We start from the raw sequence: 10877 nt of genomic DNA on the forward strand, positions 1-10877 counted from the left end.
CCCCGGGGTGCCTGGCGAGCTTCCCACGCCGCCCCGGCGCTAATTGTTTTTCCCGGCACGGGGAGACAGGTCGGGACACATGTGCCCCATCGCGCCGGGCCCCGCGCGTGCCGCCTATCGCCGGGATCTTGTCCCGCGTCCAGCGCTTTCTTCCCCAATCTTCCCTCCTCGCCTTGGCACGGGAACGGATCCTGTTCCTCCCTTCCCGTGGGGCGCAGGCGGTGGCGGGGGGCCAAGGTGCGCCGGGGCGTGCTCGGCGCACACCGAGTGCCACGGGGAACGATGCCGGGCTCCCCGGCGCTGCCGTGCCGGGGTGGGCTCTGCCAAGCCCATGCCCGTCCCCAGGCATGGGGTGAGGGATTCCCCGTGTTCCACTTCCCGGCGGCTTCTCCAGGAGGGCGCCGGGGTGGCCGGGAGACAGCCTCTGCCGCCGGGGCTCCCCGTTCGGGTGCTTGGGGCTCCTTGCCCGTCTCGCTGGGCTGTCGCGGGGCCGCCGTCGCCGGGCCCTAAGTACTAACGCGGCAAAGGCATCCATACATCTGCTCCGGGCTGCGGTGAATCATCCCCCAGCAATGCCCGTGCGCTGCCCAGCCAACCCGGCTGCCCCGCGGCACCCGGCCGGGAGGAGGGACGGTGCTCTGGACTAGCCGGGGTCATGAGGACACGGGGGAACAGAGCTTGAGGCTGAGCCAGGGTCATAGGGACACTGGGGGCAGCGCTCGGGGCTGAGATGGGTGATGGGGACAGGGATATGGTGCTCAGGGCTGAGTCAGGGGCATGGGGACACACAGGGACAGTGGTTGGTCCTGAGGCAGGGTGACAGGGACAGTGCTCAGTGCCAACCTGGGCTAAGGAGGAGATGGGGACAGTGCTCAGGGCTGTGACAGGTACACGGTGCTCAAGATCAAGCCAGGGTGATGGGGAAATGGGAACATGGTGCTCCAGACTGACCCAGGGTTATGGTGACACCTGTGCTCAGGACCTACCCAAGGTGATGGGGACACATACAGTGCTCAGGATGGAGCTGTGTTGATGGCAGGCAGTCGAGCGTGGCGTGCCCAGGCTACGGGGTGGGACACGAGCCAGCGGGCAGCGTGTGGGCACCGGCTGCCCTGCAGATGGCCCGGAACCGGCAGGGGACTGGCAGATGCCACTCAGGCACAGCGGTTTCTCTGCCAGGAAGAGGTGGGAACGATCTGTTTCCTCTCCCGGGAGGCCACCCCGGCCCCCAGCCGCTGACACCCCTGGGTGGCCTTGGGGTGTTGTGGCACTCTGGGTCGGTCCCACACCCCGTGGGAGGAAGCTCCAAGTGAGCCGGCGGCCGCCGTGTTTCACTTCCACGCCGGGTCGCCCACGCAGGGCCTGGGGCGAGGAGGAGGAGGAGGAGGAGGAGGAGGAGCGGAGGAGGAGCCGTGGGCCGCAGCCGTCCTCCGCCTTGCACCCCAGGAGCCATTTGGCCCCAGTGACCAGCTCCCGGCAGCAACAACCCCGGCTCCGGCCGGCTCGCCCAGGTAGGGATGGTGTGGTGGCACCGGGAAGGGCGGTGTGCGGGCAGGGGGGTGCTGTCACCGGGGCTGGGTGACTGTCCCTGGTCCCCAGTCCCCAGCGGTGCTGCAGGCTCAGGGTTTCGCTCGATGGTTCACTTCTGCTTCTGCTCAGTGACGGTCCCCAGCTACCCCCGGCCCCATCCCATGGCTCTCTCCTGCACTGGCCAGACAGCCGGGCTGGCTCTGGGTCTGACTGTACGTGGGGATTGTCACCACTGTCCCCTTGGGACGTGTTTGGCACTGGGACAGGCACCAGCATTTCTGGGTCATGTTGGGCTGGGCGGGTAGAGCTGTGGTGTGGCTGGTGTGGTGGGTGCATCCTCAAAATCCTCCATCCCTCTGCCAGAGGGGTGAGCTCCCTTGCGCCGGATCCAAAGCCACTCTCTCCCCATCCCATGCCCAATTCGATGTGGTGGCAAACCGTGGGAGTGGGAGCAGCACAGCGGGAGCTCCTCTCCTGGCTCATCCTCTCCCAGCACCCTCCACCCTTGGAGCCTTATTACAAGCTTCCCTGGGAACTGGCCAATTAACCCCGCATCAGTAATTAAATGCATGGAGGAGACCACGGACCTGGGATTACTTGTCCCTGCCTGGAAAATAAGAGCATCTGTGATGAGCCCTGGAACAGGTCTGGCTGCAGGAGCCATTTGCCCCAGAGCTCCGTGGGGATGCCGAAGAGCTTCCACGTGGCCACCCGGCTGCTGGCCATTGCCAGTAGGGCTTTTTGGCACCAAGGGCTGGGGCAGTGGGGGCTCTGACCCTGTGGGGGAGGCATTTGTGGCTGCAGCATCCAGTGTCACCCCTCAGCTCCACCAGACGTGTCCTCCAGCTGTGGTTGTCTCCTTGGTGCTGCCACTGGCACAGCACAGGGAGATGGCTGAGCCCCTGCATGGGTGCTGCACTCTGGGGACCACCCTGGGGAGTTGAGGGGTGCAAGCACTAAATCCTGCCTGCTCCCTGCCTGCAGTGTCCAGCCATCTGGGATAGCTCCAGGCAGTGGCTGCATCACTTGGTTCTGGATCTGTCCTGGCAACTTCCAGGGCTGGCAAGGACCAGGAAGTGGGGCCAGGGTGGGTGTGCAGGGGGGCCAGTGTCCCCCAGGAGCAATGGTCTGTCCGGATGAGCATCTCTCCCAGTGGTTGTCAGGGTCCCCTTCCTGATGGGGACATCCCATCCCACCTCCCTGCCTGCCTGTGGAGCAGCCCATCAGGAGGGGCAGTGCTGGATGGGTGGATCCCCACAAGAGTGGGCACCCTGCCTGCTATCAGCACCCCCATCTGGGTGTCACTGCTGTCACCAGGAAATCTATGGCTGTTTCGCCACTTCCGAGGAATACCCCGACCCACGGGGGCATGGGGCAGCTGGCACGTGTGACACTGCTGTCCCCCACCCTGCCATTGCCCTGGCAAGGTGCCCACCCAGTGGGCACAGGGTGCTGGGTGCCCCCCCCACCAGCTGTTGCCATGGCAATGGGTGTGTTCAGCTCCATCGTCTGGTACCCCAGATTGGCTCAGGTTGGCCCCTGCCCACATGTCCCTGGTCCCCTGGCTGTGTGGCACACAGACACGGCCTCGGCAGGACACCTGGCAGCCTGGGCCATCACAAGCTGCCACTCCGGCCTCGCTGGTGCCAAGAGCTGGCTGGCACATATGGGGGAGGCTGTGGTGTGGGGGGACGCAGGCGCCGTGGGGCACTGCGGCAGTGGGGGGGTGGCACGGCCACCACCCCTCATCCCACCCTGCTGTGCCAGGGCTGGGCACGGGTGCTACTGGGGTGGTCCCTGGTGCCAGGGAGTGCGTGGGTGCCAGCGGGGATGGTACCCACAGTCAAACACTCCCCTTCGGTGCCACTGCAACTACCCACGAGGGCGATGGGTGCTGTGGCGGGGAGTAGGGGTGTCCCTGTGCTGTGGGGGTGGTCTGCATCCACGCTGGCCTGGCTGGAGGCTGAGGTGGGCACAGTCGGGTGGGCACAGCGGGGTCGGTGCCTTCCGCACTCAGCAGTCAGCCGGCAAACTGGGCACAGGGGCTTGGCTGTGGCGGGGAGGGGGCTGCGGGAGGCGGGATATTGCCATGCTGGTCATGCGTGGGAGCGGCAGCCGAGCCGGAGCCGGTTTGGTGCCAGCCGGGAGCTGGCGGAGGGAAGGGGGCCGGGCTGCGGCGCTGCTGGGGCTGGGGATGCTGATGGCACCCGGGGGAGCCCCCCCGACCGCAGCGAGGAGCTGAGCGAGGGCACCGCGGCGCCGAGGTAGGACCTGAACAATGGCCGTGCTGGGAAGCAGGAGGAGGAGGAGGAGGAGGAGGAGGCAGAAAGGGATTGGAGGCCCCCAAAGCTGCCGCACAAAGGGCTGCAGCGGGCACAGGGCTCCGGTGGCCCCCAGGCTGGGGCATGCTCTGGGCACGGTCCCCCGGACAAACCCCGTGTCCCAGGGCTCAGGTTGTGCCGGTGCCTGCGCTGCGCTCTCCGACACCCCCAGTGCCCCTTGCCCAGCAGTGACCGATGCCTGGGTACAGTGTGGGATGGCTCTTCCTGCCCCAGGCCGGGAGTCCTCTGGCTGTGCCGGGGCCGGAGCGGTGCTTCAGGAGGTGGCCTTGGCATGGGCGGCGGCACAGGCCGGGCAAAGGAAGCTGGCCATGACCATGCTGCCCGATGCCACATCGCAGAGCAACTGGCATCCAGTGGCAGAGCCACCTCGAAGATGCCCCTGGCACCTCCTTAGCACCCTCAGTGTGCCGGGGGTGGCGTGCTCGTGTTGCCAGGCTGAGCCTCACCGGCTGCCAGGAATGTGCCGGGGCTGTGTGCCCGCCGGCGTGGCTGCTGCTCCGGCAACGGTGCCGGCGGAGGGGTGGGCACCAGGGGCTCCGGGCTCACCTGCCTTTGCCCACCCGTGCAGGGAGCAGCCTGGAGCCCGAGGAGAGCAGCATGGAGCCGCCGGCCGTGCCGGAAGAGGAGGTGCCCGTCACCGTAGCGCCTGGCCCGGTGGGCTGCCAGCTCTTTGGATATGTGGGAATTGAAGCTGTGCTCGACCAGATGAAAATCAAAACCATGAAGACGGGCTTTGAGTTCAACATCATGGTTGTGGGTGAGCATTGGGTCCAGGGTTTGCTCCTGGTTGGAGTGGGAATCCTGGCTCTGATTCTGCTATGCCAGGGGAAATTATGCTTTTAAGGGGTTTTAAGGAAATCTAAGGGATTTAAAATTATTTAAGTAGCAAAGAATTGGAGTAACATCCCATACCCCAACATCCCATATCAGCATAACATAGTGATGCTGATAGGTGAGCTCATCCCAACCTCTGGGATTCTCCCAAATGGATACCAAGGTGTTATAACCTTGGGAATAAATTTATATGGGAGATAAACCAGACTATTCCAACCTCTGGGATGTTCCCAGATGTCTACCAAGGGGTTATTGCCTTGGGGAATAAATTTACTTGGGGGAATAAGATGGGCTATCCCAACCTCCGGAATGCTTCCCAATGGATAATGAAGTATTATGGCCTTGGGGAATAAATTTATTTGGGAGGTAGATTGAACTAGCCCAACCTCTGGAATACTCTCTAATGGATACTGAGGTGTTACCACCCTGGGGGACAAACCAGAGCTGCCGGTGTCCCCTCAGGGCAGAGTGGGCTGGGCAAGTCGACGATGGTGAACACCCTCTTCAAGTCCAAGGTGAGCCGCAAATCCTCGCAGCCTGAGCAGGAGGAACGTATTCCCAAGACAGTGCAGCTCCAGTCTATCACCCATGGTAAGGTTATCACCATGGGGACATGTCCCACCAACACCTGAGAAACAGAGGACCAGGGGGAGGTGTGAGGGCAGCCTCTGACCGCCCTCCCCCAGTCCCCTCCTTCTCCCAAATGCTTCATCCCCCCTGACCCACCTCTCTGCCCCAGTCATCGAGGAGAAGGGGGTGAAGATGAAGCTGACAGTGACGGACACGCCGGGGTTTGGAGACCAGATCAACAATGAGAACTGGTAGGACACAGTGGGATGCAGCAGCCCAGCTTGGTGCATGACTGTTTGGGGTGGGGGTTGAGCTCAGATGCTGTCCCCCAACTCGTCCTCAGCTGGGACCCCATCATCAAGTACATCAACGAGCAGTACGAGAGGTACCTACGGGAGGAGATCCTCATCACCCGTAAGAGGAAGATCCCAGACACTCGAGTCCATGGATGTGTCTACTTTGTCCCCCCCACAGGTCACTGGTGAGTCCTCACTTGCAGCACCTATGGGGTGATGGGGTCACTCTGAGGTAATGGTGGTGAGGTCATCCTGGGATGGTTGTGTCACCCTGGGGTGATGATGGGGGGTCACCCCGGGGCAATGGTGGTGATTCCACCCCATGGTGACAGTGGTGGGGTCACGTGAGGGTGATGGTGTTGGGGTCACCCCATGGTGACAGTGGTGGGGTCACGTGAGGGTGATGGTGTTGGTCCTTGGCAGGCTGCGCCCACTGGATCTGGAGTTCATGCGGCGGCTCAGCAAGATTGTCAACGTGGTGCCAGTGATCGCCAAAGCTGACACACTCACCCTGGAGGAACGGGCAGAGTTCAAGCAGCGGGTGAGGACAGGTCCTGGGGCACTCCTAGGGTGCCCCCTGTATCCCCAGCCCAGCTCAAGTCCTGTATCCCACAGATCCAGGAGGACCTGAAGACCCACGCCATCAGCGTGTACCCACAGGAGGACTTTGACCAGGATCCTGAAGACAGGGCACTGAATGACAGGATTCGGGTGAGTGCCAGGATGCTGGGATTGGGGGTGCCAACCCTGGGGAGAAGGGTGGGCAAGAGACCCTCTGGGGCAGCCCAGAGCACCCGGGGTGAGCACAGCACTCTGCACTGGCAGGAGAAGATCCCCTTTGCCGTGGTGGGGGCGGACCAGGAGCACCAGGTGAATGGCAAGCGAGTGCTGGGCCGCAAGACCAAGTGGGGCATCATCGAAGGTGAGCGGAGCCCTTTGCACCTCCAGCCCTCCCCAGGCGTGGGGGGCCCGTGGGGCTGCAGGGAGCAGCACCCAGGGGTGTGTCCCTGCCTGGGTGTGTGCTGAGATGTGTCATGGAGCCATGCTGGTGCTCCAGTGGTACCTGGAGCATGTTGGGATGTGCTCCCTGGGCATCTGCCCACCACCATGCCCTCCTGCCCGCCCACTACCCACCTGCTGCCCCTCTGCCTTGCTTTGCAGTGGAGAACCCAGCACACTGCGAGTTCCCCCTGCTGCGGGACCTGCTGATCCGGTGAGTGGGGGACCGGGTAGGGGATGCTGGAGTTCCTGATGTGACAGCAGGGCAGACTGGACAGTGACATGATGCCCTTCCTCCCCTTGCCACCCTGAGCAGGTCACACCTGCAGGACCTGAAGGACATCACCCACAACGTCCACTACGAGAGCTACCGCGTGCGGCGGCTGAACGAGAGCAACCGGCCAGTGCTGAGCCCCCTCAACGGGCTGCCTGGCAAAGGTGAGGGTGGCAGCCACCTCTGAGCCACCTCATGCCCCCCAGAGCCACCACTGGACCCCGCAGCAGTGCCCACTCCTGCCCACCATGGCTGTGCCCAGACCCTGCCTGGGGTGAGGAGCCCATGTTAATTTGGGGTGAGGTGACCCCTGACAGTGCCCAGCTGCCCCGATGTGGGTCCCTCGTCCCCAAGCTCTGCCATGGGCACAGACCCCATGGACCCCGTGTGACATTAAAGGTCAGGCTGGAGCCTTCAGCCTTTGCCATCAACCTCCTGCTGCTGCACTCTGCACTTCTGATGTGCCACCACTCTCCTGTGCTGCTCCGGGATGAGACTCCCCCAGGCACCCTGGGCAGGTGGGGGTGCTGCCCGTGGGGTGTGCCGGGGTGGGCAGGGTGCGGGTGCCCTCCCCATGGTCACCTCACCCGTCCTGCCCTGTGATAGCAGCTGGCACAGGTGGACTTTGAGCCACTTATCAGGTTGTGGAGGTGCCAGGAGGGGTGTGGAGGTGCCAGAGGTGTGTGGAAGTGTCAGAGGGGTGTGGAGGTGTCGCCTGCAAGGGTGTGAGGGGGCTACACCCAGCTGTGGCCCCCCCCGCCAGAGGGTTCAGCCCCCAACCCCTTCAGGTGGGCCCAGTGGGTGCTGCCCCGCTGGCATCCAACCCTGGCACTCTGTGGGGATGGGGTGTCCAGGTGGTCCCCCCAGTACTCCTGGGGTGCATGAAAGGCCCCTTTGTGCCTCCTGCTGTGGGCAGGGCTGGGGCACGGTGCCAGGACGGTGGCACAGGGTGTTTCCTGCCTGCCCCAGCCCCGCCGTGGGGCTCGGCATCACCGCCAGCACCGGCACCCTTTGCCCGGCCCCGCGTTAATGATCCACCCGCCGGCGTGGCCGCCAGCCCCCAGCAGCCACCGGGCCGGCCGTGCGCGGTGCTGGTGGCAGCAGCTGGGGGTCCTCAGCACAAGTGGCTTGGAGGGGCTGGCAGCTCCCTGCCCTGTGCCCCACCCCTCGGCCCCAGCGCCCAGATAAGAGCGGCTGCCGGCAGCACCGGTTCTGGGGCGTGCGGCGTGGCCGGGAGCGCCGGCGGGACCATGGCGAGGGTGAACCTGCTCGCCCTCACCTCCTGGGTGGGCATCGCCCGGCTCTGCGCCGTCGTGCTGTCCTGCCTCACCTTCAGCCTGGTGGCCTCCACGGGGAGCTTCGGGGGTCCCTTTGGGACGTGGTGCATGTTCACCTGGTGCTTCTGCTTCATCGTGACGCTGCTGGTGCTGCTGCTGGAGCTGCTGGAGCTCTACCCCATGCTGCCACTCTCCTGGGATGATTTCACCTCGGCTTTCTCCATGCTGGCGGTGCTGATGGTCTTCACCACCTCGGTGGTCTTCCCTGCCACCTTCATCAGCAGCCCCTGCAGCAGCAGCAAGTGTGCCCGGCAGGCCGTGGCCACCACCACCTCCTTCCTCTGCTTCCTCGCCTACGCCGTCGAGGTGGGACTGACCCGTGCCAAGCCCGGGGACATCAGCAGCTTCCTCTCCACTGTGCCTGGGCTCCTCAAGGTCTTCGAAGCCTACGTGTCTTGTCTTATCTTCTCCTTGCTGGATGAATACAATAAGGAACCCGGCCTGATGTGGTGTGTGGCTGTCTACTCCATCTGCTTCATCTTCACCCTCCTCATCATCATCTTCACCATCGGCCGGTGCCTCGCCTACATCCCCTGCCCGCTGGACAAGGTGCTGGTGGGGTACAGCTTCCTGGCCCTGCTGATGTACATCACTGCCACCGTCCTCTGGCCCCTCTACAGCTTCAAGGGGAAGGGCCGTCCCAGTGACTGTGGCAGGGGCTGCCCGTGGGACAAGCACCTGGGGGTCACCTTCCTCACCATCTTCAACCTCATCGCCTACTTGGTGGACCTGGTCTACTCCAGCAGGATGGTCTTCATCAGGACACCTTCCTAAGCGCTCTGGGTGGGGTGAGGACTGGGTTGAGGGCTGAGTCCCAGCGTGGGGATGCCAGTGGAGCAGAGGAAGAGGCTGGATGCCTTGGAAAGCTCCTTCTCCCTGCACCAAAGCAGAGCTGTGAGGCACTCCCAGGGTGTGCTCAGCCGGGGGCCCCATGGGCTGCACAGGTAGGGGGCTGGGGGGGCCACAGGGGACTTCTGAAACTCTGGAGCTTGGGGGGGCTTTGGGATTAAATTGGGTAATTTTTCACTTGTTTCTGCCTCCTCTTTCTTCCCCTTCTCAATTTTCTTCAGGATCCTCCCAGGGGGATGAGAAACTGTGGGGCACCAGCAGCATTTGGGGCCACGGGTGACTCTGGGGGACAGCAGCAGAAGTATGGGAGGGCACCAGGCTTCAGCAAATACTCCTTCTCCTCCTTGTTGACTTGGCACCTGAGTGAAGCAGGGCATGACCAGGAAAAGCCCAACCCGGATGCCTTTTCCTTGGCACCTGCACGGGGCCCTGTCAAACAGGTTCAGGAGGAATGTGGCTGCTGGGGGGGTTCTGAGAGCCTGCCAGGTTCTTGTCACCAGCACTACGGGGTCCTTGTCACCGCCACAGTCACCCCAGCTGGAGCCCTGCTGGGTTTGGTCCCAGCCGCGTGGGCAGGAGCCCTGTGCCTGCTGTTTACCCTTTGGGGGTAAACTCCCCCTCCCTGGGGGAAAATGGGGCAGAGGGGTGGCTGTCACCCAGTGCCATCAGAGCTGGTGGTACTGACACATGTCACCAGGGGGATGGTGGCACTGCAGGCTGAGAAGAGGCAACAGTGCAGTGGAGGCAGGGGAAGGCGTGCCCGCAGGCAGAGTTCCTGGCACCGTGCTCCCGGATGTGGGATGGGTGCCCATGGGGCACCCCGGAAGGTTTTGGGGCCACTGTCCCCACGCTGTTCCTTATGCCACTGCTTGCCCTGGCCACAGCCCGGGGCCATCACTGCTGCCTCAGGACTACCAGAGCCATGTCAGGGTCTATCACTCCTGCCTTGGGGCTCTCAGGGTGACACAGAGTAGGGTCCCCACCATCAGGAGATGGCAAAAACCAGCCACCATGAAAGAGTCCATGGGTGCCCTGGTGCCTGGGCAGGTGGGACCTCTATGCTCTTTGCCAGGGCCACTGCACTGTGGGGTCACAGCACCTTCAGAGACAGCAATGCAGAGTGGCCTGGTGGGTGTCCCCATTGCCCGGTCCATGTCCCCACAGTGGCCATCACTATGGCACGATGGGCTGCTCCCCTGCACCCCAGGCAGCGGGGCTAGAGGGAACGGCAGAATTTTGGGGGGAAATAACAGGAAAATGGCAGTGGAGAGGCACAGCCTGGTGCAGCACCTGAGTGTGGATATTGATGATGCCCAAGATGATGGAAATTCCCAGAGGAAGGAGGCTGGGAAGCACGGGGAAGCTGGGAAGCAGGGGGAAGCAGTGGTGTGGCTGGTGATGAGCTGTGCCAGTAACACGTTTGGCTGGGGGTGGCACACAGGCAGTGCTGGCACGTGGGGTGTGAGGGGGCTGAGGGGGCAGGGGCTGGGCTGGCAGTGGGGTGCAGGTGAGTGGCTGGAGGAGTTCCCAGTGGGAGTCCAGCCCAGGAGCCCCGTCGGGGCTCAGTGCCTTGATGGGACCCCAGGGCACCTCCCAGCTGTGGCACAGAGTGGGTGCTGAGGGTCTCTGGGAGGACCTGAGACTTGGTGGGTGCAGGAAGCCCTGGTGCAGTGCTGTGCTGTGCCTTGCCAGGCGTGCCCCAGTGCCGGTCTGTGCTGTGCCACGGGAGCCCCGGTGCTGTGCCATGCCGTGCCAGAGGGCCTCTCGGTGCCGTGCCATGGGGCCGCGGTGCCGGTGCGGTGCCATTGCCAGTGCAGTGCCAGTGCTGGTGCTGCTGTCACTGCGG

The 10877-nt window shown here is 63.7% G+C and overlaps 2 protein-coding genes across 2 annotated transcripts; both read left to right on the forward strand.

Annotated features, from left to right (window-relative positions):
- Nucleotides 1–1407: 1407 nt before the first annotated feature.
- Nucleotides 1408–7280, forward strand: SEPTIN12 (septin 12). The gene is made up of 10 exons (XM_025894534.1): nucleotides 1408–1511; nucleotides 4441–4629; nucleotides 5169–5297; nucleotides 5446–5527; nucleotides 5620–5757; nucleotides 5996–6113; nucleotides 6188–6283; nucleotides 6398–6494; nucleotides 6734–6785; nucleotides 6888–7280. The coding sequence occupies exons 2-10, from the start codon at nucleotides 4470–4472 to the stop codon at nucleotides 7030–7032; spliced, it is 1017 nt and encodes a 338-aa protein (XP_025750319.1). The 5' UTR covers nucleotides 1408–1511; nucleotides 4441–4469; the 3' UTR covers nucleotides 7033–7280.
- Nucleotides 7281–7395: 115 nt separating this feature from the next.
- LOC103763520 (myeloid-associated differentiation marker homolog) lies at nucleotides 7396–9121 on the forward strand. The gene has a single exon (XM_008930295.3). The coding sequence runs from the start codon at nucleotides 7727–7729 to the stop codon at nucleotides 8954–8956; it is 1230 nt and encodes a 409-aa protein (XP_008928543.3). The 5' UTR covers nucleotides 7396–7726; the 3' UTR covers nucleotides 8957–9121.
- Nucleotides 9122–10877: the final 1756 nt, after the last annotated feature.

The sequence above is a fragment of the Manacus vitellinus genome, unplaced genomic scaffold (genome assembly GCF_001715985.3).
Source record: "Manacus vitellinus isolate BGI_N305 unplaced genomic scaffold, ASM171598v3 scaffold_12_pilon, whole genome shotgun sequence".
In the NCBI taxonomy this organism is placed as follows: domain Eukaryota; kingdom Metazoa; phylum Chordata; class Aves; order Passeriformes; family Pipridae; genus Manacus; species Manacus vitellinus.

Coding starts and splice junctions, on each gene's coding strand:
- LOC103763520 (XM_008930295.3), top strand. CDS start 7,727: ATGAAAGGCCCCTTTGTGCCTCCTGCTGTGGGCAGGGCTGGGGCACGG.
- SEPTIN12 (XM_025894534.1), top strand. CDS start 4,470: ATGGAGCCGCCGGCCGTGCCGGAAGAGGAGGTGCCCGTCACCGTAGCG. Junction 4,630..5,168: donor GTTCAACATCATGGTTGTGG/GTGAGCATTGGG, acceptor GTGTCCCCTCAG/GGCAGAGTGGGCTGGGCAAG. Junction 6,786..6,887: donor CTGCGGGACCTGCTGATCCG/GTGAGTGGGGGA, acceptor CACCCTGAGCAG/GTCACACCTGCAGGACCTGA.